General features: G+C 48.1%; 1 protein-coding gene across 1 annotated transcript; it reads left to right on the top strand.

The window, feature by feature from the left end:
• LOC121089557 (solute carrier family 23 member 1-like) lies at positions 1 to 23,239 on the top strand. Its single transcript, XM_040596874.1, has 12 exons — positions 1 to 320; positions 3,819 to 3,968; positions 5,269 to 5,426; positions 9,008 to 9,167; positions 10,622 to 10,803; positions 14,206 to 14,326; positions 14,660 to 14,816; positions 15,018 to 15,271; positions 18,341 to 18,505; positions 18,862 to 18,970; positions 20,012 to 20,107; positions 21,281 to 23,239. The coding sequence occupies exons 1-12, from the start codon at positions 267 to 269 to the stop codon at positions 21,547 to 21,549; spliced, it is 1,875 nt and encodes a 624-aa protein (XP_040452808.1). The 5' UTR covers positions 1 to 266; the 3' UTR covers positions 21,550 to 23,239.
• The last annotated feature ends 3,764 nt before the right edge of the window (positions 23,240 to 27,003 follow it).

Here is a 27,003-nt window from a genome sequence, read left to right as displayed (position 1 = left end):
AAGGGCTGCTTTCCAGTTAGGTTTGAATGCCGGTCCTCTAATCAGCTGGAGAAAGAGAGTCACTTATATAAGCCAAGGGAAAGGAAGTGCTGCTGCGATACAGCTCACATGAATAACTAGGACTGAGTGCTGGTTGACTCCCAGGGTCCAGCTTCTGCATCTTCTCATGCTGCTCCTTTAGGGCTGTGTTGGCTGGGAGAAGTGGCCATTTGGGAGGCTTTCCTCGTCTTACCAGTCTTCCTTTTTTCAAGGCAGTCGGTGAAGGCATGACTCCCTCCTCAGACAAAGAGCTCAACGGGCTAGATAACCCCGGCTTCGTGGTGAGTCTGCTTGTCTCTGAAAGGTAATTCTTGCATAAACAGGTGCGAGCCCTGCGAAAGGAGGAGAAAGGGAAAGCCAGGGGGCTCGGACTGGCTGCAAGGATGCTAGTGTGTGGTAAATGTCTGTCTCTGCTCCTTTATCGACAGGAATCTGAGGAATTGTTTCCTTACTACAGCCTGCTGCTGCAGACTCAGCATACTTTCTACTCTCTGACACCCTTTTCAACTTCTTTTCTCTCTATTATTTCTAAAATTATAGCACAGATAAATGGTAATACAAGTGTATCTGTACTGAAAAGCAAGCTAGCTTGTGGCTGCGTCCCTGGGTACAGCATATTATGTACTAATTAGTAAAATCACAGTAGAAATTTAGCCTAGTGAAGAATGTGTTTCTTTGTCTTCTGGATCTATTTCTAGTGAGGTGAATTGTCAGAGGTGGGTGAAAAAGAGATTTGGGAGTCAGCAGGAGAGGGCACCCTGTAGAGTTATAGCAGGGTAGTAAAAGCTGTAAATGATAGTGATGTGTCAGTTCAGGGATGTGCAGTGCACTGGAAATGCTGCAGGCTATAACAGCCATGAGGCAAGGGCCTGGGGCACGGCAGCTCCCTTCCTCTCTCACAGCAGGATTCGCCTCCATTAGGGACTAAAAGCATTGCTTGTGCTCTGACAGCAGGTGTGAAGAAGTGGGGTCCTGCAACCCTCTTGCTACCTTGGTACAGACCACCCACCTGGGGGGCCTTGAGGGAGGCATTTAACCTCTGCTGTACAAGTCTCCCATTTCTTGGATAAGCCTTGGTGGGCTTGCCGTGAGCAGGGAGGTGGGGGTGCTATGCCAGCCATGGGCAGAGCCTCGGGGAAGTGCTCAGAGCAAGTCAGAGGTTTTCTTTTGCTGTTGTTAACAGGGTCTCCATTTCTACCTGTTGTGTCATAATACAGAACAGGCTGGTGACTTCCTCCGGTTTGAATCACCCCAAAGGAGGTAGAAGACAGAGATCTTTCACCTGTGGTTCAAGCAGTCTTAGTTTCAGTTCAGTGATTATTTAAGATGCTCTTGAGGGCCCTGATGCTGTGCCTGGAGCCGGAGGCCCATGGAGGGTGTCCTGGTCCCCTGAGTTCATGGGGGAAGCTGGGCTAAGAACCACCAGCAGCAGTTCGCCTTTCCTGTTCCAGACTGTTCCTGCCTTGTCCTCCTCCCAGCATCTCGGCATCGCAGGCTGGCTGAGGTTGGAAGGCACCTCTAGAGGTCAGCTTCTCCACCGCCCTTGCTCAAGCAGGGTCAGCTAGAGCCAGTTGCTCAGGATTGTGCCTAGACACTTCTTCAGTATTTCTGAGGGTGGACACTTCACAACCTCCCTGAACAGCCTGTGCAGTACTTACTCACACTCATAGTGAAAAAGCGTTTCCTGATGTTAAGACGGGAACTCCTGTGTTTCAGTCTGAGCCCATTGCCTCTGGTCCTGTCTCATCCTATTATCTCCGCTCACATCCTTTTCCCACTGAGCCCTGCTCACTCACTACCCTCCAGCTCCCGGGGGTTCAGGCCTTCATGTGATGGTCATGTGGGGCTGTTACTGGCACAGGCTCTGCCTGGCTGGAATATGCCTGCTGGTTAACGCAGGGAAAGTTGCAATGCAAGGAAAGGAGCTTAGTGCTGTCTGACTAGCTTCAGATTCATCTACTCTGGTATTCAGGAGTAGCTGTCCCCAGATAACTCAGTGCATGGGCAGTGTTAAGTACCTTGCTGTACATTTATTAATCCATGGCTCAGGCTTTCTTGTTCTAAATGAAAATGTCTCCACAGGGAGTTACTCAGGAATGCCTTTTGCTCTTGAAGTTCATGCCTGAGTTCAGTTTGAATTAACTCTGCCTTCACCTATCTATTTTGAAGTACCTGTAATGCTCCTAGGCTGCCTAGGCTGGATAAATACACTGTGTTTAAAAGGTATTACATAGCATGTTTTAAACAGTGTGATCTAAAATGGGACTTTGGAGACTCAGCTGTGAGAACAGAAACATGGAGGCTTCAGGCAAATGATGAAGTCTTTCAGGATTAATCTACCACACTTGCAAAATTTACAACTAAATGTAACATTAATTTTACACCCTATTCCCTGACCGCAGCATTAGCTGTTTGCCTCCACTGGTAGGTAGGCCATGAGCATTATTGCAACCCCCTCGCTTTGCTGGACATTTTTGTGTCTTAAGGTTCCAACAGGACTTGAAGGATGAAAAAGGAAAAAAAAAAAGAAAGTTGAGTTCCTCCTAACAGCAGGTTTCCATCCCTGCCTGATGAAGCAGGGCATCCCAGCCCAGAAAAGCCCTTTGCTGCCAGCTTACTGAAGACCCACTAGCTGGAGAAGGGTTGATAAAACAGGTGGTTTGGGATCTTAATTAGCTCTTGCATTTGGCTCAAAATTTTGTGGCTTTCCAGGCAGCCTCCCGCTACCACATGTGTGTGTGCACACACAAGCAGGTTGTGTGTGTGCATGTGTGTGTGCCCAGGCAATGTGTGTGTGTGTGTGTGTGTACACAGGGGTCGGGGTGGGTTGGAAGGAGGAGCAGACAACCGGGAGCAATTATTTAGCTTAAAAGCTGTGGCAATGGAAGCAAAGCACTATTTTGCTTTCCTTGGCAAAATGTCTCTTTGCATAAATAAACTCTGTAAGACGTATAGTTCCCTGGGGAGCCCCGTGGCTGCTGGCTGCCTAGGACGGGATCTGAGCCTTCCTGGGGAGCTATTTCAGACCCTGGCACCTCCCTGAGCCCCCAGGTCCCCAGGCTGTTTCCTGAATCCTCCAGGTGCCATTCCCCATGGCAGGCAGCCGAGCTTGGGCAGCACCCCAGTAGCCCTGGTTTGGGTTGGCTCCTTTGACACGGACGCCAGGGCTACCTGTTCCATGTGTTTCACGTGGCTCCTCTGCAGGAGAGAGATTTCCAGTAAGAAAAAGGGCAGGTGCGTTTATCAAGGCCGACCATTGCAAGGGTGAGTGTAAGGAGACTGGAAAGAGAAGACTTAAGAAAATTAAATATAAAACCTGCTTCTACTCTGTAATTAGTGGTAGCCAAGTTGTTTTAGTGCATTTTATAAAAAGTACTGTTTGGGTGGGACAACCAGGAGGGACAGAGACCAGGGGACAATGCACCTTTCGTTGATTAATCCACTGCACACTCGTCATTGCTTCTGATTGCCGTTTCTCCATCCTTAGCTAGACATTAATGATACTAATGCACCTCGTGCAGGTGTCTCTCTGAGGTTGAGGAACCCTGTAATGTTTCTTCTGGTCTAGACGCACACATGCATATAAAATTTTTCCACAGGTGTTTGTATCTCTGTTTTAATTTACCCCCTTGCTCTTCTTTTTTATCCTGGCATTGTTGTTGAAAGCTACATACGAGGTTTTCCTGCAAGATGTGGAGCGTGGCTGCAAGAGAGGTGGCTGCTGGGTGCCTGCAGGGCTGGGCTGCAGCTAACGACGAAGGGTCTCTTCTGTTGTCCAGGTTGAAGATGGGAGCCACTACTGCTTCTCACCAGATCGTGCTGCCTGGAGCCCAGAGGAAGGCAGGGGCAAGGGCCGTGGCAGCAGCAAGCTTGCCTACACTGTCATGGATGTGCCCCCCTGGTACCTGTGCATCCTGCTGGGCATTCAGGTGCGGCAGGGGAGCAGATGGAGGTGGGGATGGGTGGAAGTTTAATGACTGTTCAGCTGGTCAGTGGGGGTGAAACCTGAATTTGGGAGTGCTCTACTGTTACTGGGCATGACTGGAGCTGTGGGGCTGGATCTCCATGAACTCAAGTCCTTCCCACCACCACTTGCTGAGCACCGACCATTATCCTTACACCCACAGCTACACTGCGCCCCTTGAAGTGCAAATGGAAAGGAAGAGTCCCAGGGCTGGGGCTGAACAGTTAATAAGAACAGGCCAGATACCTCATCTGAGTGTAGCCAAAAGTGTAAGGGCTTCTGAACTTCTGCATTCCCATGGCAATAAAAACTAAGCAGAAGGGCCCACGCTGCTTTGGTTGGTGTCCACGCCCAGGCACATTAAATGACCCAGGGCCACTCTGGGTACAGAGCCTCAGGGAAGAGAGACCTCTGAGTGATTAAGGTAATGATGGACGGCGCTTGGAGCTAGGTGGACATTTTGTACTTAGTTTCCTTAAACGGTTGTCTCAAATTTAGAGTGTATTAAACCAAGGTTTTCTGATTACATCTGCCTCATAATTTTCATAAAACATACCTCTAATGAACACAGTGAGTTTCAGAGTGCCACCAGTTCCACCACTGCAGTCCTGTGCTCTGAGCTGAGAAGTAACAACTAAGGTTAATATTGAAAGGAAAAATAAGTTTGAAAAATTATTTTCACATTTAGTAATTAACTGAAGGTCATTGCAGAAATATGTCTGTGACTTCTGAAAAAGGCAATGCCTCATTTTCCCATTCATGGTGTCCATTTTTTATGGTTATCCATAATTGCACTGTGTGAGAAAAGCTGCTGATAGCAAAGAATTAGTAGCTCCAATTTGCCAACTTTTAATGTTATCCTTTGTGGTGCAAATGAGATGGACTGAAATATTGCATTCAGTTTGCCTGATCACTCTGTGTCCCTACCTTAGGATGTCCCCACCTTCCTGGAAGATTAGCCCCGACAGCTTGTCTGAACGTGCTGGAGATAAGCTGGTTGTGTCTAACAGTGATCTGGGGAGTCCAGAGCACTATAAAAGGTCTTTGGGCATGGAAAGCAGAAGTCTGTCGGCGTGCATTGCAGTTCTTGTAGGTGTTTTGGAACAGGTCCTAAGAGAGCATTAAAGCTGCCAAAAAGTAGGATGGGTAATACCAGTGTGCATGAACACAAATCTGTGAATTATTTTCAGATTTCCCTCAACAGCACGGTAATAATGTACAGCCAGTTCTGTGTCCTTCACCCAGTCTTTCTCTGTGGCTCCTAGCATTTCCTGACAGCCATGGGAGGTCTCGTAGCCATCCCGCTGATCCTCTCCAAAGAGCTTTGCCTCCAGCATGACCTTCTCACCCAGAGCCACCTGATCAGCACCATCTTCTTTGTCTCTGGGATTTGCACCCTGCTGCAAGTCCTTTTTGGAGTCAGGTAGGCCAAATGCAAGAAATGGGAAATGCGACAAAACAGTTTGTAGATGCAATTGCTACGTGCTCGCCACCACTCTGCTGTAGAGTTTATCTATCGTGTGCTACCCTTGGGCAATGGGAGCACGTGTCAAAGCACCCTGAAATTTCTGTATGTGATAGCTTTGCAGGGCTACTTCACTGTCCTGACTTTTGCATCCCCTGGTACTTGATGCTGCTTTTGTCGGGCTTTTAAGGAGTCTGTCCTGCAAAACAATGAAGTAGTAAACAGTATCTACTTGCCCCTTACCCCAGGGATCCTCCAGCTGAGGCAGGGCCCTTCTGATCTGGGCTCAGGATCAAGGGACAGAAACTCTGGGGCAGGGGATAACTGGGAGAAACTAAAGCCCATCTGCCACTGCCTAGGGACTCAGGGAGGAGCTCTATAGCACATCCTGTTCAGCGGCATCACTTTCCATGCTCAGGGATTTGTGACACAGGCTGAATGTAAGCAAGGTAAATCCTCTTTGCTGCCAAGCTGTTGAAGAGCCGATGGAGAGGAGATGAGCATGGAGTTGCCGTTCACTACCCAGAAAATGAAGTGCTTAATAAGAGACATGACTGCAAGTACTCCCCCTTGCCACAAAGACCCTGCATCTTGGCTTGCAAAATTTCTTAATTTCCTTGTCATAACTCTGGGCTGCTTCTATCTTTCCACAGGTTGCTTTTTCCTCCAATATGGTGGGAACCTGTGTTTCTAGCTTCAAAGGCAAAAATCACACATTCTTTGGCTTCCAAATCTGAGCGACTTTGTCAAAATTCTTCTACTAACAAATCACTGGTCAACTGCCAGCTCCACACAATGTTTTTACTCCTCCTGTTTCTTCTCCCAGTGCAACTTTACCATCTTTGCCTATCTTAAGAAGTGGCTGTAAGCAAACTTGTCCCCAGAGGGTGCTCCCCTTCTTCTACATTCCTATGGGATGAGTGGAGGAGAGGGAACACCTTGGCCACAATAAAGAGAGAATCTGGTTCTTCTCAGTTCAGTTAAATTCAGGCTGGAGTGCATGATCGTGGCTGTGGCTGCTGGTGCGATTCAGGTTGGAGTCCTCCCAGGCCCTGCCCACCACCCCCCACCACCCCCCCAACCCCCACCCCCGCCAACATCTTGGTGAATATCTGAGAGCTGTGATGTCCCCTGCTTGCTGTTAGCCAAGGATGAAGGGGTAACAGGGAGCCTCTCCCATGGCTGAATAGCTACGTGAGGATTAACAGGTTAAATTAAGTGGTAAGGAGTTGTTCCCATAGCATAAGCTTGAATGGATTTTGCTGTGCTGAGGATGCAATTGCCCTGTGGCTGGCCCTGACTGTAAGATGTGAGGATGCTCCTGCCAGAAAGGTGGGACTCAGCCTGTGTTGTGGCCAGAGGCAAACAAAGCCTGAGGAGACACTTGGAAGCAGATTTTTTTTTCTCTTTTTACGGTTTTCTGAAACCTCGTAGTAGTTGATAACTGTAAGTCACCAACAAGACAGCTAGAAAAGTGGTAAATAACAAGCTGGAGGGGATGCTTCTTCCTGGAAAACATACGTGCCATTCTCCGAGGCCCTGGGCAGCCCTCAACTAAGTGCTTGGTGCGTTTCCTGGTGTCCATATTTAAGAAAGACTAATTCAGAGGAGAAGAGGTATGGAGATGATCTGTTAATGTGGCACGGGGAAGGGACATTTGGTCTTGCAGAGGCTGGCCTGGTTAGCAGGGCAAAGTGGCAGCTCTGAGGGGCATGGCTGCAGCCCGCAACTAGCTGGGGAGACAAGCAGGGGGAATCAGGCAGGGAGAAATCATTTTGGCTAAAAGGCAATGTTGGCACAGGAATGAACGGATGGGAACTGGCCACGAACATGGGGAGTTTCCCACCAAAAGCGAGTGTGGTTCAGAAGCAGCCCTCCAGAAGCAACAGCCAAGGGAAAAGCCTGATGAACTGCAACTTGCAGCTCAGTCATGTTACACAGCATGAAAAAGCAGCAACAGGTCCCAGGCAGTCACTGGAGACACTGTCCAAGAGGCTCCCTGAGGGGAGACACAGTTGCTTGCCATTATGGTGAGCCTCCCTTAGCAGATGCTCGGACATCATGTAGTGATGATCAGAGCATAGTACTTCCTTCCCTAAACCTGCAAGTTTCCCTTTTGCAAACCTCACTGGAAAGAGCTCAGCGTGCGCCATATGCACCACCTCACCACCCCAGTCTGCTCTGAGCCCACCCATTCCAGCACTGGCTGTGAAATAGCTTGAGGGCCAATGCAGCAGGAGCTATACATCTATTGTTAACTTCAGCACTGGGCCTTCTCTGTTTCTTTTTGGTTTTTACCTTACCCAGAAAAATCCTTTGAAGGCTGCAACATATTTGGCCAAATGCTGTAAATAAGTGACTCTACAGATGACTGATACTTCAGTATCATTTACCGGCAAAGTTCAACAGTGCTTTGGCTGTGCATGGCATGAGTAATTGCAGTGGTGTAAATATTTGTTTTAGGTGATGGAGACATGGTGCTATAACAGCTATGCCATCTCTTATTTTCCATTGCTTTCCAGAGAATGGTGGAAATGCCTCTGCTTCAGGGAAGTCCATGCCCTGCAGAAGCCCTCACACGGCTTGCTGCCCCGCTGCTTTTCTGAGAAGGTGCCGTGAGAGCTCCTGGCTCAAGAAGCGGTTGCTCTGGGGCTTAAAGCCTGAAGAGCCAGTCTGGCCTTTTAGGTCTTTGTCTCCATTTCTCCATGTGTAGAAAGAGAAGAGGCTGGCGTAGCTCACAGGAGCAGCTCCACTGTGCAAAGCTCTGTACAAAGCCAGTGCTGAGCACTTCTGGAGGTGTGGGCTCCTTGCTAGCCTGAAGAGTTTCCAGGCTGAGGGTTACTCGAAGCCACAAGACACGTGGCATGGAGGGAGAGCCAAGGTCTCACCCAGTCAGCACGCTCAGATGTGTCCATACAGTTCTCCTTTCCAGTGTCAGGGCAGAGGAATTAGCTTTAAAATCTGGTGAACTAAAAGCCTAATCACATTTTCTACTGCCCTTAGTCTGAAGATGGTTGTGGTGTGAGGAGTAGCCAGGGCATGTCCTTGTGTTCATGAGCAGGTTGTGAAGAAAACTGAGGCAGCTGAAGGGGGCAGAGGAAGCAACTAGATATTTGGCAAGATTTGAGCCTAGGTTGATTCTGAGCTTTGCTTCAGAGTCTTGCCATCTTTCTTCCTTGGTCTTCTCTCCTCCTCCAGCTTTTCCCCCTTTGTTATTTTACTCTGTGCAGCTCCATGGTCTCATCACACCTTAGGAGGACTACTTTTTCCTTAATGCAGGGTATCAGAGTTTGACTGCAGCACCGATGCGCTCCTGCGTTGCCCGTGTTTGAACCTGAGATCTTCCCCCCAGGTCATTGCTCTTGAGTGCTATGGGCAGCAATTCCCACCCATGGTCACCTGCCAGAACATGTGAAAAGATACTGTCAGAGGCCATGGGCAGACTGATTTTTTAAAATTTATTTTGCTTTCATTTCTCTCACCCTAATGGAGTTTCTAGCATTCTTGCTCATCATCTTTTCCCTCTGCTCTCCTTCCAGGTTGCCTATTATTCAAGGAGGCACTTTTGCATTCCTGACCCCCACACTGGCCATGCTGTCTCTCCCCAAGTGGAAGTGCCCTGCCTGGACGCAGAACGCCACCCTGGTGAATGCCTCTTCACCAGAGTTCATTGAAGTCTGGCAGATGCGGATGCGAGAGGTATATTACATTTTCAGTGGCACTTGCTCTGTGTCGGGGCTGTTTGCTTTCAGAAAAGCACCTGACCATGGCAGGGTGATAGAGAGCCCTCTATCACCAATGGGCCTTGGCTCTCACCCTGTTGCAGCTTCCTAAGGATCTATTCTCTGGCAAAAAAAGCAGGCGCTTCACTGCTGCTGAACAGGGGACATGCAGACCACGGCTGATTTGTGGCCCCTGCAAAGTCTCCATTGGTCCAGCCAGATCCCTTCCATGGAGCATGGATTGTTTTGAGGAAGAGAGGGAAGATGTTTCCAGGGAAATTGGTCAGGGGCTAGGGTCTACTATGTGGAAGGGGTGTGCTTGATGGGCCATTAGATGTTTTCTTGTAAGTATAGGCTTAGTAGGAGAACGAAGACGTATGCTTGGATTATAGCTACTGCTGCTTCTAGAATGGTTCTAAGTACAGGAAACCTAGTAAAAAGAAATGCAAGGGCAGAACTTACCGTAAATGTTAAAGAACAGCGCACTCTTAGGTAGTCAAGAGAGAGGAGGAAAAGTCAGGGATCTCACTGCCTTGTTCTACATCTATTGCCACAGAGTAAGTGGCTAAATTCGGCTCTGTCAATCCCTTCCATGGTGAGCTTTGCAAAGCACTTGGGAAGCAGTGCGAGCTCATGAAGGATTTGCTGTGTGGCACAGGCTGCCCTCCCTATTGATTCATGAAAATCTATCACAAGGGCACTGCTGCCTTCTTTCAAGCTGGCTGCTTCACCCCGTCCCCTGCGTTTCTCTTGCCTTTGGGGCCAGGGGCGGGAAGGTGCTCAGCACCACAGAGGACCCCGCCTGTGTTTATCAATAAATCTGTGAAGGCAGAGAGCAGCCTTACCCAAGTCCCCTGCTTGGAGCTGACTGTGAGCAGCACTTCAGGATGTAATTGCTGGCTGCTTAGCAGTGACTGTCAAACACAGGAAAGTCCAGGGTGATGAATGTGTCCCCAGAGAGAAACTGTTACTCAGAAAAAAAGAGGCTGTAATGACCCACCTGCCCTACCGGTGTGCTGAAGTGCCTCAAGCCCTTCCCAGATGGATGAGTGGAGACCATGGCCCTGCTCCCATTTTGGGGCCAAGGGCTTTTCCCCTCTGTGTTGAGGGGGCAGGAAGAGAGAGTGCAGGGTCACTGATACATGCTCGGGTGGCCCAAGAGGACAAGGAGGAGGGGATCTCTGGAACAAAACTAGCCCTGGTGAGGACTAAACCTACCAGCCAAGGGGGGATTTGGTGTGCTGGTACTTCGGTGGTCCTTCCCTGCATGTAATGCTCAGCTGGGCTTTGCTGTAGCCAGCGGGAGGCCTCGGTGCGAGTCTGTCACTGGAGGCTGAGCCTGGCTGTCACACTGGGTTTGCACTGACTTATGAAGGAAAGGCTCAGCAGCTGGCACTCCTTTCAAACTGCTCTCTTCCTCCCTTTTTCCAGGTGCAAGGAGCTATCATTGTAGCTTCCTGCTTTCAAATCTTTGTTGGATTTTCTGGCCTGATTGGATTTCTGATGAGGTTCATCGGCCCCCTGACAATTGCCCCCACCATCACCTTGGTCGCACTACCTCTCTTTGACTCGGCCGGGAACGAGGCTGGGCAGCACTGGGGCATAGCGTTCATGTAAGTCTCACTTCCCTATGGAAAAGCTGAGCATACACAAACCGCCTACCTCTGATACGAAACTAAGTGTCAACAGTCTGTAGCAGAGTTCCCCTGGGTTCAAGGTTTATTTGTTGAGCACTAACGTGTGTCAGGCTTGTGCAAGGCAGCAGTGTGGCATAGTTCTCCCCCATCCCCTGGGAGGTTAGAGCCCTCAAAACCTAAAAATGAGTTAAAAAATCTGATTTCTGTGAAAATCCAAAGTTCAGGGGTCAGTAGAAAAACAAGTCTTTCCTGTGTGTGGTTCCTGGGGACTGTCTCTGTCACAGTTGTCTGCATACACTGTCTTATACACCCATTATTTAAGTTAAAAAGACATTCCTAAAATGACAAAGTTGAGCACTCAGAGTTAGGCATTCCTCAAGTTTAAATAGCTGATGCTTTATGTATAGTTTTCACATGAAAAGGAGGAAATATTTTCTCCACAGAGGGCCTGGGGGGCTCTGGAAATGTCTGCATGTGACTGCAGCACTGAGTTTCAGTGTTTTTCAGTTTTCAGGGCTGTTTGTGTGTGTGTGCCCTTCTGCATGAGTGTGCTTGGTGGCAGAATTTCCTTAGTAGTTCAGAAACGAGTTAAAAAAGTAGAAATGCCGCTACATCGTGCCCCTGCAGATTTGGCACCTTCAGATCCCTAATGCAGACTTCAGTTTGCAGCAGGAGTAGGTTGTTAACCTCTCTATGGGTTCCATAAGTTCACTAGTGCTTTCAGAGCTGCCTTCAGAGACTTGGGGGGCCAGGCTTGACTGCAGCCCCATGAAGGCAACACACTGTTGTGGGGATGTGCTCCAGTCCACTTCTCTCATTCTCTTCTCCTCCCTACACCTGCCCTCCCAGACCCCAAACAGCCACTGGTCTTTTCCACCCCCAGTTCCTCATCTAACTGGTCTCTTCCACTAGCACCCCACAGGACTCCAAACCCTGTCTGCAACCCAGCTTTCCTTTCACCACTGTTTCTCCCACCACATCTCTGCTTGTTGTCCTGTTGTCCAGATCTTGTTTGTCCTAGCCCCTTTGCTTAGCCAGCCTGAATTTTCCCTTCAAACTGTATATCCTTGTCTGGACTGTCTCCTTTTTCTGTCTCCCTTCTCCAGCCACTGGCTCCTAACCTCAAACTCTTGCTTGACCTCTTTGCCCAACTGTGCTGCTCCATTAAGGGGGTCCCAGTCCTTAAGCCCGTGTCCCTGCTCTCAACCCAGGTCACCCTTTCTATCTGGTTCATTTCTGTCCCATCTTCTACCCGTGCTAATCCCAGTCCTTTTTTTCCTGACTGAGATACCTTAGCCTCAACCTAATCACTGTGCTCTGAGCCATCTCAGTTGTGTCCTCTTTTGATGCCTTCTTGATGCTCCATGGGTATCATTAGGGAAAAAGGGAGAGTGGTGATGGAGAATGTGGAAGATATGAGCCATGTGGTCTCAGCGCTGCTGTTCAACCCTTCCCAGAACCTCCATGGTGGGTGCTACCCACTGTTGCCTCAAGAAACTGGTCTAGTGCATGCTCACTTGCTCCCTGCTGATGGTGCATACGCAGTTCATCACTGGGCAAGGCCTGGATGTATGCAGACAGCTCAGAATCTTTATGGGCTGCAAGTGAGATGTTTCTGATGACTGCCTGGGATCTGGGATGAATGATGGTTACAGACTGAGCATAGCTGAGCAGATTTTTGTGAGAAAGAGCAATATCCTTTACCCCAAAGAACAAGTTCTACTAAATCTTGAATTTCTGCTCCAGGTCATAAGCAGGCCTGCTACTGCTCAAGGCAAAATGACCTTCTCAATGCAGGCTATATACTATGTCTATTTCCTGAACATCACTCTTTGAAATAGGTTTGGGATGCATTTTTCCAGAAATATTTGGCCTGAGGCAGATGTTCTTCATGGAAATTTTCATCCTGAATGGGTAAAGTTAGGCAGAAGTATAAGCAGCTCAAAATAGCGTTTGTTAATGCAATGTGTCAGGCAACCTGAATAATAAGCAGTGACACCTACCCGAGATAGACGAGGTCTCTGCAGTGATTCATAAGGCTGCTGAGCACCTTTGTTAATGCAAATGCACAAAATGTGCACTGACGCAGTCTGTCTGGGCTCTGTAGCTTTAGAAACCACAAATGGAACCCAGTTCCTCCTCAGACTTTCTGCCTCCAGTCATTCAGTGTTTTGGATTGTGATTGATAGATAACCTTTGGCTGTATGTCGTGGCACATCTTTGCAGAGTGGGGAGGTTAGCGTTTCCTTTGCACGGCTGGCGTTCTGCCTGCCTGTGCACCTATAGTTCGCCACTTTTTCATGCATGGGAAACGACCGGTTCTCCCTGCTCTGTCAGTGTACTTCAGCTGGTGCGATTGTTTTCACACCAAATCCTATCGGGATTAATTCACTCAATGTATACAATTTAGACTTGTTATAAAAAAATGAGAGGCCCTTCAGAGGCCTGGTTAACATAAGAGGAAAACGTCCAAGGTCTTCTACCAACTCAGCAATCAAGGTGGAATGCCCAGTCCCTGCCCTCTCGCTGCATATGGTAGCTTCCAGCTTCATCTGGTTGCCCTTTCTGGGGGGAAGACACCTGGGGGCAGTCAGGGCTTGCTGTGAGCATGCCTAGCTGTGCTGCTGTTCACAGGAGATGTCCTACCTGAGGGATGGGAGAGGAGCTGCACCTCGTGGTCACTTCCACCAGAATGAGCCCCCGGTGCTGCTGAGGGCACACGTGAGCACCCCTGCCTTGGCGGACCCCTCTGCTGTGCAGCCCTGGCAGACCGGAGGGATGTGCTCTCCCCTTCTTGACCGGCTGGGAGGTCTCTGTGGGCACCACGTGCAGCCCCACAGTCCCACTGCATTTCTTTCTTTCAAAACAGGGACTTGCACAGCCAAATCAATCCCTTTTTACTCTGTGCCACTTAGGAGCTTTTTGCAACTTGCAGAGCAGCATAGGTAAACCTGGAATCAAGAAACCAATAAATCCCGTATTTCCAGTATATCTGAATTACGCAGAGGTTCAGGTACAATTTCCTACATACCCTGCCTGGACCTTGCATGTCTGTCAGGCCTTTCTTTTACTCAAATGTAATTTTTAAGCTTCCTGCAACTGCGCTACACTCACTGATGCACTATCTAGGGGGTCAGTCTTGAAACAAAAAGAAGAAAAAAAGACATTTGCAAATGCAGAAGAGTTACCGATAGCATGATGGAAAACTTGTTCCACCTCAGTCTTGTTGGAGTGGGGAGCCACTCTGGTGCTGAGAGCCTGTTTTTTGAGGTCCTCTGGAGTCCCGGGTCCTTGGCTAGCAGGTGTTGAGTTAATGTGGCGACAGGCAGGAAGCTGGGCACCCACTTTGTCTCATGGTTTGGTTTTCTCTTGTCCTAGGACTATTGCTTTCATAGTTCTGTTCTCTCAGTACCTGAAAGATGTCCCTGTGCCACTACCATCTTACCAGAGAGGCAAGAAGTGCCACCTCTCCCCGGTCTACCTCTTCCAGATCTTCCCGGTACGTTGAGGATCTCGGAGACACGGCAATCATGGCAGAGGGACTGGCCTTACCCGCCCCAGGCTGCCTGGGCTCTTTCCACTCACATCCCGCAGAGTTAGTGCTTCCCAGCCCAGCCTGTGCAGCAAGGGGGCAGAGGGGGAGAAGGTCCCCATGGCCCTGACCGTGGGGAGGGAGGGAAGGAGGGAGGGCCACCGGGACCCCCTGCCATCCCTCTGCCTCCATTCCATGTGCAGGGGAAAGGGGCAGGTGGGGAGACACCTTGTCACCCACAACCATGCCGGTGCCGCAGCCATACTCTAATCGTACCCCACTGCTGCATGCGATGGGCAGGTGCTGCTGGGGCTCTCCCTGAGCTGGCTGCTCTGCTACGTGCTGACGGTGACAGACGTCCTCCCCGCCGACCCCACCGCCTACGGCCACCTGGCCCGGACAGACATACGTGGGGATGTTTTATCCCAGGCTCCCTGGTTTCGGCTGCCTTACCCAGGTACCACTGCCCCTCCTCTCCCCCTCCCACCTTGCTACTCCCTGCTCCAGCTTGCACCTCTGCTTATAGCTAGCAGGGGGAGATGAAATGCCAAGAATCGGGGAAATACCCACAAGCATCCCTGCTGTTCTCCCCCCTGCGCTGCAATAGATTTCGAGACAAACGTGCACCACTGAGCTGAAACCATCTATTTACTTGCAGGCCAGTGGGGAGTGCCAACCGTCAGCCTGGCTGGGATATTTGGCATCTTAGCTGGGGTGATTTCCTCCATGCTGGAGTCCGTGGGAGATTACTATGCCTGTGCCCGCCTGGCTGGGGCCCCGTCGCCGCCAAAGCATGCCATCAACCGCGGGATCGGCGTGGAAGGCATCGGCTGCCTTCTGGCTGGAGCCTGGGGGACAGGGAACGGCACCACATCATACAGCGAGAATGTGGGAGCCCTGGGCATCACCAAGGTGAGCCTTGCTGCAGTGGGGTGGCTGCAGTGCCCTGGCCCTCCTGGAGGTTGCCCCTGGGGGTGTATGTGCAAAGGAGTGGTGGACGTGGGCATGTCTTGGACCCGGGATGTGATCTTAGCCCACCTTCTGCAAGGCACACTGGAAAAAGGTGCCCTGGCACATGGGTGACCTCCTCAGCAGCACTCCAAATCACCTAACAGAGGTGGCCACTCTTTCTTTCTCTGCTTATGGCCTGCATATGGGATGAGTACACACTGCTGTTACCCCTGGCAGCTGGCTCAGGTGATGTTACACCTCCGCTAACCTGGAAATTTCTTGAGGACTGACTTTATCAAAGGCTGTCTGTCTGTCTGCGTCCCTCTGTCTTCCTATATATATTTATGGAGAGGAGAGGGAGAGGAGAGGAGATTTAATCAGGCTTCGAATTCCAGAATTTTTATAATCCAAGGATGGCAATTACATGAAAGTTAAACTATTTCTTTGGGATTATAAAATTGATGGACAGGCATATGTTTATACCTCTCTATAAAGTTTTGTTTCTCTCTTGAGTACTTTATTGCTCTTTTAAGGGAAAGAAAATTCCAGAGACAAGTTTGACAATCAGATCACAGATTTTCACTAAGCTCTACAGTCAGGGGATGGGTACATCCAGCAGCCAACTGGGGAACGTTTTTAAATCATTGTCAAATAAGCAATGTCATGTCAGCAGAGCTGTGAGTCAGTAAATAAATGCAGAATTTGACTTATAGCTCCCACTCTATAACATTGCTTATTTCACTGGATTTTATAAAGCTCACTCAAAATAACCATTTTTCAGACTGAAGCATTAGTGTTTGACTGAGGTGGCTGCTTCCAGCAGCTGTCTTGGTGTCTGTATGGAGACCAGTTTAACCTGTCACCACATGTACCTCCTCACTATGGAAACTGTGCATACTGACCATATTCCTGAGCCCCTTCTTTACTGACATGTATGGGATGTAGCATAGTGCAGAAATGCCCAGGCTCGTAATTATCAGTTTACAGGACATGTTCTCCCATGAATGCTAAATCCTTCAGGTCGACATAGCGTCCTTGCTGACTCAGGAGAGATGTTTCCCTTAGATCTCTCTGGTCACATTGTTCACACTTAAGAGAGCAGAAAATACAGCCTGATCTCAGTCAGCCTTCCAGCAGTGTAAAGGCTCTGGCTGGGATAGATGGGCATGCTGAGAGCGCAAGGCAGAGTTCATTTTGGTTTTTATGTGGGAAACACATTTTTTATGACAAATGGAAATGCAAGGGACTTGTTTCCTCTGCATAAACAGAGTTGTCCGGCACCAGCCGAGACATCTTTGGAGATCTTAGACATCCACAGGGGCTGTCAGATAAGGCAAGGAGAAGCTGCTGGAAGCTGCCAAGATGTGACATCTTAAATGGCACCAGGTACCTATATTTAAGCTTCTTGATCAAACCCAGCATGCCAGTACTGAGGTACAATTTCCAAGAAAAGAAGAGGAGGATTTTAAGGAGAGGTAAAGACCTCAGAGTCACCATATAGACAGTAGGGAACTGTGCAGTTTCTTCAACTGTAAGAAAGAGAACTGATTTTCTTGTTTTCCTGACATAATTGAAGCAAACTCTAAACTAGAGGCCATAGCAGCATATGTTCGCAGTTGTGGTATCAGTGGATTAGGTAATTTGCCTTTAAGGCAACTCCATATACTGGGTAAATCAACATTTTGGCAAATAAGGAATATGAAGCTTTGTTCTAATCCTGGAACAAATAGATCTGTTGACTTTTATTAAATTATAGTTTTGATGGTAGTGATGTCCCAAGTTTTTAAGCCAAGGAATATAAAAAGCCCACCTGAAGGCAATGCATGATTTGATTTTGAACCTCTCCACCAAATCTTTTTCATTTATCTTTCACAATCAAGTAAGGCTTAAAATATTTTAAAGGAACATGTTTAAGAAATGCTTAAAACCAGACACTACTAGTTACTGGGCGTGTTTTTGTTGGAAGCATTCACAAAAAGCCCTTCCTGTAAATATGACATTCTTCAGATATTTAAAGGGAGGGATTAAAATATTTAATTGAATTATAGAATGTTTGCAGAGGATTACGGAGTTTCCCTGCCTAAGACATGAATGTTATAAATGCTTTAAGCTGTCCAAGTTTTGGTGAGGCAAGGCATATCTTGAATTGAAAGTCTAATAAATATTGCTGCTTTTCTTTTTAGTTTCCATAGTCTGTAAATGTCTCTTTCATCCCTTTGTTTGGCAGATCCTCTTTTTCTTTCCTATTTGCATGCTCTAACAGATCTGAATGAAAGGCATTGCTTGGTGCTTCATCCCATCTTTGTTGTAGTGCCCAACCCAGAAAAAGCCACCCTGGCTCTTCCTAGGGGAAAAAAAGAGAAAAAAATGGTTTTACTGAAGCTAGATGGGTGATGAGAGATAGGGACAGACCAAGAGACCTCCCCACTTCTTATTAGCCATTTGTTGACTATGGAAAGGATATATCAGATCCCAGAGCTTGGGATTGGAGCAGCCAGACAGCCCTGGTCTCCCAAAACTTGGTCTCCAAGGAATGGAGGGATCAGTGTAGGATACCTTGTTGAAAGCCATTTTTAGATGGCAAGCCAAACCCTGGTGAAGGATTGTCCAGTGAATTGACTGGGTGGCTGCAGTGCCAGCCTGTGGGTGTGCCAAGACATCTCTAGGCCAGAGTGAGAGCAAAGCTCTGTGTGTGTATCAATGTGCTCTTAATTTAATAATATTTTTTTGTTTGTTTAACAGCAAACCGTTAAAGTCCTGACAGCAGTAGGAAAGAGTGGTGTGGATCCACAATTGCTCTCAGAGTGCCTTTCATGACAAATATTTACTAGTGGACAAATACTGATGCTCCCCATGCAGCGTGAGCACCCCAGTTCACCGTCAGCTGCATCTGAACCTGCGAGTGAATGTACCATTGGGTGCTTTGGCTAGAGGTGCAACCCCTGCCCAGCAGGCTGGCACTAGAGCCTGCTATCCCTCGTCTCTCTGTGCCAGTTAGTGCTTAACTGCCTCCTCTTCCTCTTGCCCCAGGTAGGGAGTCGAATGGTGATCATTGCCGGTGCCTGTGCCATGCTCCTGAGTGGCATCTTTGGGAAAGTTGGGGCAATGCTTGCCAGCATACCCACCCCTGTGATCGGAGGCATGTTCCTTGTGATGTTTGGAGTTATCACAGCAGTGGGGATTTCCAATTTGCAGGTAACGAGCTGTGCGAGTGCCATTTCATCCCTAGGGAAGGGTACTTTGGTTTTGAGTCAGGTTTTTACCAGGCTGAATCAGATATAAACATGCTGCAGCAAATGCAGGCATTTACTTTGGCAGTTCCTTGGGTGATGATGAGGGGATGTACCCAGAGGGACTAAATCACAGAGAGCTCCCTGCCTGGGGCAGGGCTTGCTGGCATCAGGGGATCAGTAATGCCCCAGCAGCACCAGGGCTGCTGCCTGCGTCCACGCCTGCATGCACTGTTTATATCCCAGCATGTCAGATGAACACAACAGTAATCCACAGATTTGGGTAATTCAAGATGTAATGTATACAATTTCTCTGTGCAGTACACAGATATGAACTCCTCCAGAAACATCTTTATCTTTGGATTTGCTCTATTTGCTGGCCTCACGGTTCCCAACTGGGCATGCAAAAATAGTACACTGCTGGAAACAGGTAAGAAGCAAATTCAGAAGCATTTTCTGTAGCATAGAACTGAAGCAAAGGCTGATGTAGAGAAATCTTTTAAAATGCAAATTTTTCCTGATAAAACCCTGTTGCCTGTTTCTTTCTGGGAGGGCTATTCTTGCCCTTCGCTGTGATGCACAGCCCTGGTGCAGAAATCTCTGGTCTTCATCAGTTGACTGCACCTTGCCAGATTCCTGTTGGGCTAATGATTGCAGAGCGCTTCCCTGGGACACGTTCCTGGGATGGGGCAAGAGAATACTCCAGGCCTGAAACTTGATCAAGATCTCAATGAATGAGGCTTTCGTATATGCTATACACAATAAAACTTGATGCTTCCAAAATGCAAGAGCAGACTCTCTACTAAATTCCATCAAGTTCACTTTATTGAAATTTGCAGTCCTCCAACAGTTACCCCTTCACTGTGTCTCATGTGACTAATGTGTTTGCCACAAAGGCCGTAGTGTCCTCTCTTAAGGTATATAAGAGATGGCACGCTGGGTGGGCTGTTGAACGAGCTGGGCCCACAGGTCACACACTCAATAGACAGTCTATCAGATGCTTGGCGCCATTGAGCTTTGCTCGTGATCTCACAGAGAAACGTCACATCTGATTAACTTGTGGTGACATCCCATGCTAAATATACATGTATTTCTTTGGGAACTGAAGCTTGTGCTTTTGTAGGGAACCACTTGCTGTTATGTTGTGGAGGCGCAGAATTTGTTTGGAGCAGAACGCAGCTTTTTCTGGGACAGCGCTGTGGTCTGGACTGTTAATAGGCTTGTAATGTATTTATGAGCCATCTCCTGCCTACTGGCAGCTGGGTCAGTGAATAATTATGCAGAATAAAACTAGGTCTGAAACTGGCAGCAAGATCAATCTCCCTTACATTGCCAAAACTTAAGCTCTGTTTTGGGATTTGCAAGTCTTGTCTAAACAAGCATGCAGCTCGCGGCCTCTTGGCACTACCTGTGTTGCTGGTCAAACCTGCATCTCTCTGCACCACTATCCAAACCTTTGTTTTTCTGCTAGGAATCGTCCAGCTGGACCAGGTGATCCAGGTGCTTCTCACCACCAGCATGTTTGTGGGTGGACTCCTGGGGTTTATCCTTGATAACACCATTCCAGGTAGGATTTGCTGAAATGAGCTAAGCTACTAGTTTGTGCCTGCCCTACGGTTTATTTCCTAGTATTTTTTTGTCTTTGTGACTACTGCTTTATATGGGTAGGAGCTGTGCTAGCAACCGTGAAACACCGTATGACTGAACTCCTCCCAGGGTGGGGTGAGGAACAGGGGACATCACTGAAGTGGTCTCTGGCTGGAAAACAGCGGCTTATCAAAAACTAATTAATTTTTCACTAATAACCCAGTCTGAGGAAAAGGTTTATCTGGGGAAAATGTCTTTTGGGGGAAATGCCAGCCTAGACCCATGTTGCTGGTTGAAAGGAGAGAGAAAGGCAACTGCAATAAGTGGAAGCCAATGTGTGCCTCCTTATGAGAGCTGCTAAAACTGATGCTGAACTGGTGCCACATCAGTGGAGAGCAGTAGGAAAGGCTGGTGATCAAAGACAGGCTATAGCACCTGCAGCTGGCCCTCACAGCCAGCAAAGAGCCTCTGATTTTCATCGAGCCTGGGCAGGGATGCCATAAGGAGAGGAAAGCCTCTTTTCTGCTACAGGAGAAGAGCAGGAAGGACACCCTGTTAACCAGATTCTTTTACCATCTCAGGCTTCTTGGAAAGCTGATCTCCTTTTGGCTCATTAATTTGCCAGTAGCCCTCGATCTGCAGCTCCTCCAGGCAGAATTTACGCGGGTGCTCACTGCCTTTCCCAAGAGGCACTCAGGGGCTGCAACAATTACAGGCACTTAGCGATTCCTTGTCTAGGGTAAATGCTGTGACTGACTAGTAATTGCTAGCTGAACCTTATTCCCCCACTCCACAGTATCTGGGCAGTCAACATCCAGCCTTGTTTTCCTAGCACTATATGAATCCCCACTTTTACACACTTCTTAGATCCCCCACGGCTTGTGAAAACCTGTCTTGGTATACTTGATTCCCATGGAAAGCAGCAGAGAAGACTGCTTATCCGGGAGCTGTTGCATGAAGGCAGGTATCATCTGGAACCTCATTAGTGAATTTTTGTAAAGAGCTTTGGAGCTAGAAGGGTTTAAGTGCAAGGGATCTGTGTGTTGCCCTGGGTCGGCTGGGATTTGAGAAGTGGGTGTGAGGCACACAAGGTAGTCCTGTGCTCAGAACACCTGCTGTTTTAAATACAATTATCTTGGTTTTGCTGTTGCAGGAACACAGGAGGAGCGGGGGCTCCTGGCATGGAACCATAGCCACAAGGGAGAGGTGGTCAACCCTCAGCTTGTTTCCAAGGTCTATGATCTTCCGTTTGGCATAGGCACCAAATACTGTGCTGTGTCTTGGTTTCGGTATCTCCCCGCTTGCCCCAGAAGACTGCCTGGCAGCAAGAGAATGGATGAACTGAAGGGTGCTGGACAGGAAAGGAATGTTAAAGAAAGCTCAGAAAGAGACTCCGAGATAGGTGCTGATACAAGGATATAAGCACCTGGCCTGCATGTGAACTCATCTCAGAAGCAGAGGTCTGAAAAGTGTATCTGCAGCCCCCACCACTTGACCATAAACTGGCAGCTGTTAAGAGGCTGGAGGAGGAGAACTATCATGTGTGTCTTCTGCCAGCTCTGCCCTCTGCACCACTGGTGACCTTGAGGGAGTAATTCATCTCCTTTCTGCTCCTGCCTGCCCACCTCTAGGAAAATCATAATCCCTCTTTGGGCAACACCAAAGCCCAAGAAATGCCTGGGAAAGATGTTCAGTTTCCTTCCTCGCACGGAGCCTTGGGGACCCCAAGAAGCAGCTGTTTCGCCGAAGCAGAGCTCTTCCTGTCTCCTGGCTGCTAAAGGGGCCAACAGGAGAAGACATCCCTGATGTGGGCCCTGTTCCACTCTCAGGCACCTCTTGGGCTGAGACTAATCCCCAACACCTTAAAGATCTGTAAATGGCAACGTTCACCTCTCAGCTTGTGGTTTACACCTCATCCCGGCCAAGGGCAAGGAGCGAGCACCTCTAGGTCACGATTAATCTCGTTCCATATTCACATAATTTAAAGCCAGTCAAATGAATGTTGCTATAAGAGAGGTGTCTAAGGTTAACGGGATGGATTGTCTTCTGAACATGCTTCTCCCACCTTAGACTGCAGAGGGAATCTAAAGAACTTCCTTAGGTTCTTGACCTAACAGAAAACCCCAGCTTCACTGAAATGAATCCCACCCAGGGTGCTGGGAGCAGTTTCAGGGGACCCAGCTTCCTCAGGGCACCAAACCCTACAAAGATGAAGGAATTGTCATCAGAGATGAAGGAGAAAGCTCTTCTGCTCACAATTTGATGCATCCCTGCTCCTGCTATGTCCTGTGTCCCCCACACTGTACTTGTTTGGTCTGGCGTGGTGATTGTGCAGTGACAACCACTTCTCTGGAAAACAGTTTGCAGATCCTTGCTCCTGTCCACTATCAGCAGCAACAGCCTTAACCTATATAGCCATATATAATGTGATTGCACATGGTGCTGGTTGCTGGTGGTGTGTAATAACATTGTGCTGTAGCATGAGCTTGCGCTTCCTGCATTAAGATTTATAGTTTATTATTTTTTTAATAAATAAGATGTACAGTGTAATGATCTTTTTCAGGGTGATTGATTGCCATAATGTGGCAGGTAGTATTCAAGGAATCACAGAGTAATTTCGGTTGGAAAGGACCTCTGGAGGTCATCTGGGCCAGCTCCTGCTCAGAGCTGGTCCTGTCAGACCAGGTTGTGGAGGACTGTGTCCATTTGAGCCATGGATGGAGGGCCAGAGCCTCTTCGAGATTGTTCCAGTGCCTGACCACCCCCAAGGTGAAAAGCGTTTTCCCTCATGTCTAATTGGAATTTCTAATGCTTCATCTTGTCTCTGTTGCCTCTTGTCCTGTCACTACTCTCCTCAGAAAAGTTGGACACCACCTTCTCTGTACCTTCCACGGGACAGCTGAAGGCCACAATACGATGCCTCCTTCACCCTCTTGTCTCAAGACTGAACAAAACCTGGTGGTTTCAATGTAAAGCCTTGATTCCTCACACCTTTAAAGTCCTGTTCTTTAGTCCCGTCCTGCAGCTGTAGCAGTATGTGCCTTGTTTTATTGGTAAAGGATTTTTTTTTTGTTTGTTTGTTTTGGGAGCCAATGAAACATGAATAGATCAATTGTGTGTGTGTTGGGATCCTAAAGGAGGAAATATTATGGTATAAATAGTTTGCTGTTATGGGCAGGTTGGAGTACCTGTGCTGAAGATTGTGGGTTTTATGTCTTTGGAAGAAAAAATGATTTGTGTATTTAAGTATATCTGATCCCCCCCACCATCACAGATTTTACAGAGATGACTGGTCCCAGGCATCTCAGCTCTGGTATCTTCTTCATCCTTCACAACCTGGACCACATCTCTAAGCTTATTTGGAGCTCTCTATGCTCCCAGAGGATCTAGCAGACAAACCCATGGTCTTATTCATCATTACTCTCGAATTTACTTGTGCTGTAGCACATGTGTGAAAGCGAGCTGTTAAGTCTACCTCACCCCAGCTCCTGTGTCCTGTACTGAAGCTGCCAGGCTGCTGCTGGCCAGACTCACCACACACTGGAGGACTGGCATAGATGGGAACAGGATACACAGCTAATGAGGTACACAAGCCACACCTCCCAAAACCTGCTGTACCACAAAAATTGGTCTTCAACTACCTTTTTGTTCCCCACCCCAAGGATGGAGAACATTGCTCATCTGTTATGCTGTCACCCTGCTGCCCCAGCCTGCTGACATGTCTGTGTCCCCATCTTGGTTTTGGCTTGCAAGTTCCCTAGACTACAGCTGGGCATGACTTTATAGCTCCTGGCATGAGGGGGCCCAATCCCTGGCGGAGGCTCATTTGTTACCCTGGCACATCCTATGGGCCAGGAGGTGCAGACAGCTGTGTGCGGGCTATGCTGGTCTGGGGCAGCTGTGTCTGCTGTTGCTAAGGCTTAGAAGGCAGTTTTTCAGAAACTGTTTACATCCCTGTTTCAAGCTCAGGCTCCTAAATGTTTTTAAAAATTGCCCCCTTCGGTGTGTTTGTTATATATTTATAAAATATCCTTTTATTTGCCTCGGGGGGACATTTCCAAATTTTAAAACAAAGTAGGCAGGGGTTAGGCTGCAGGGCCACCACTCCTCCCAGCTGCATGTGGCCACTTGAGGTTTGGAAACAGCTTCGACTTTGCACCGCAGCAACATGGCTTCTGTTTATTTTCTACTTAATGAAAATGAAAACCAGAGGATCCTCAAGCATAAAACTGAACACTTGAGGGCTGTTTCAGATTGCTTGGAGAACAGCCAGCTACATGTCAGCTGTATTACCCTTTGTGCTACTGTTGAGTCCTGAGTGCAGCAACATTTACTGATTTCAACCAGGTGTGGGGTCACCCTGCTTGCAGCTTTGCAGAGAGGCAGACAGCTAATTGGGAAGTCCAGGCAGATGCTCCTGCTGTTCTGGCCGAGGAGACCTGGTGATGGGTATTTGCTTGTACCTTAGGTGCGCTGGCTCTAGAGCAGCTAATCAGAGGCTCATTTCCACAGCTTTCTCACAAGATGTGACCTGGGCAGGACTGCCCTACGTTATGCTTAATGTGTTGAAAAGTGAGGGGCTGCCATGCTGTAGCACAGCTGTAATGTGGTGGGTCCCACCCTGCGCTGTTCAGCTTGGTCTGCCCAAACCCTTGCAACAACTGCACTTCCACTGATGTGTTCATGTTTCCCGCTCTTCTCTCCCTGCTGCCTTTCTGCCTCCAACTCCTTCTCACCGCTCTGCCCCAGTAGCCTACATTTTCCAGATTTTTTTCATGAAAAGTTTCCACCAGACCAACCACTGAGTGCTGCACAATGTGGTACCCGTGTAAGCACAGCACCATTATGCTCAGGAATTAAGGCTGCTTCCCTGCCAAGGCAGAGCAGACTTCACACACGCCAGGGCAGAACAGCTACTGTCTGTGTAGCTTTGGCTCTGCAGGAGAGGAAACTGCCTTCCCACGTTACACACAGGCCTACACTCTTGTAAACTATGATCATGCGACAGGAGGAACCAGAGTAACGTGTTCTTTATCTTCTCCTTAATGTTGTAACACCTCCCACAAAGCCTGCTACCATTTGGAGGACTTAGTCTTTTCACATTACCTGAACACACCTGCTGTTTCACATTAATGTTCAGGCCAGTCTTAACCTAAAATTCTCCTGGTGAAGCATCAGAAACTCTCACGTGTGATGATCAAGGGAACGCATCTACATGGTGTGTGGTGTCCATTTAAAACTGCCTCCTGTGGTAGGTGGGAGGCTGAAAGTCATTTGGAAATGAATTATGCTGTGTTTAACTTCTGTCCTGAACTGGCCCTCAAAAGGGCAGGAATGAAAGGCTAATAAAAGGTTGTTAAGCCTTGAACATTATCTATTCACATGGCTGTCCTATGGCACATACCAGTATTGCCAAGTTTGACCTCAGCTGATGTGGTTATTGAGACGGATGTGGTGAAAGAATCATTAATGTAACAAAACTGACCAAAAGTTGTGTGGCAAATGGAACTGAAGATGAGAGAAATCTTTCTACAGCTAAAAGCTTGTGGGAAAAGTATTCTCAATACTGAGAAAAACTAACCTATTTCCCCCCAAAACTACAAAAAGAAAACACAGGCAGAACACTTAATGTAAATGCTTATTACTGTAGGTATATATATGTCTCTTGTACTAGCTAAAGGAGAGGATGATTTGACCTTGGAACCCCTCAGAAGTCTGTACCTGTATTTCAGCCAGAAGGTGTCCCAAAATCCAGACTGCCCAGGAGATGCACATGCTTGGCATTTTGGAATGAGAGGAAAAGGAGGAGGAGGAAGGAGAGCCAGCATTGCTTATAGCCTGTATGCATGAAGCACATTAGAAAGGCAAGGCTGCACACTGGAGAACTCAGAGGGGCTCTTAAACCCAAAGAGGATCTGCAATTAGGAGCCCCCACTTCCAAACACAGCAGCCTAGCAAACATTCACCTGGGAGTGCTACTACAGCCTCACCTGCAGGGACAGAAGGTGCTCTGGAGGAATTACTCTCCTCTTGTGCTTCAGTGGTAGGCTCCACATGTGTTTGCTTGAATACGGCTGCATGTATCGTGCACCAAGGCATTGGCCCAGCCCTCTTGGATTCAGCCTAAAAGCCTGTCTGCTGAAGGCCAATGGATAGTGGAGTATGCCAGCTTTAGTTTAGATTTTAAAATTAAACTTTTTAGCTTTTCTGTTTGTGATGGCTGTTAGCACAACCTCAGCATAACCACTGTCAGAACACAGTTTGTCCAAGTCTGTAGAGAGCCTTTAATGATAGCTCAGAGATGGGAAAGACTTTATTCATCTTCACAGCACTTTTAATTCCAAGACACTATCTGAACAGTACTCATTAAAGAATGAGATGTGGTGGAAGAGCACAAGGCTGATCACTCAGCTTTTTACACTTCGCAAAAGTAAATAGTCCAAAGTGTATTATTGTGCCTGCACTTCTCTGGGTGATTTGGGAGTGGGTGGCCGCTGCTGCTGTCCCCATAGAGAAATGGAACAGCCTCATCTCACTCTCTGTAAGGAAATCCCTCTTCCCTTGTCAGCCCAAGCTGTAAAACAGCACTGGAGAAGTAATCACTGCCAGAGTGCAGGGCAATGATCTTTGCAGGTTGCAGTTTGAGACCTGCATCCTATAGGGGCGTGCAGGCCGTCACTGATGTGACCTCTCTGCAGCTCTTCCACAGCTTATGCTAGGCAAGGTCACAACTGTATGTGCCTCAGTTTACTTGTGAAGTGAGGTTAAACATTAAAAAGCAACAGACAAAAGTACTTACTAAGATTTTATAAATATCTAAACCATGGAACTTTAAAGGTATAAATAACTGATACATCAAGAAGCACCAATGGGGGA

Source organism: Falco naumanni, chromosome 5, assembly GCF_017639655.2.
Source record: "Falco naumanni isolate bFalNau1 chromosome 5, bFalNau1.pat, whole genome shotgun sequence".
In the NCBI taxonomy this organism is placed as follows: domain Eukaryota; kingdom Metazoa; phylum Chordata; class Aves; order Falconiformes; family Falconidae; genus Falco; species Falco naumanni.
The sequence above is the reverse complement of the archived record's forward strand: the minus strand, read 5'-3'. Positions and strand labels throughout refer to the sequence as shown.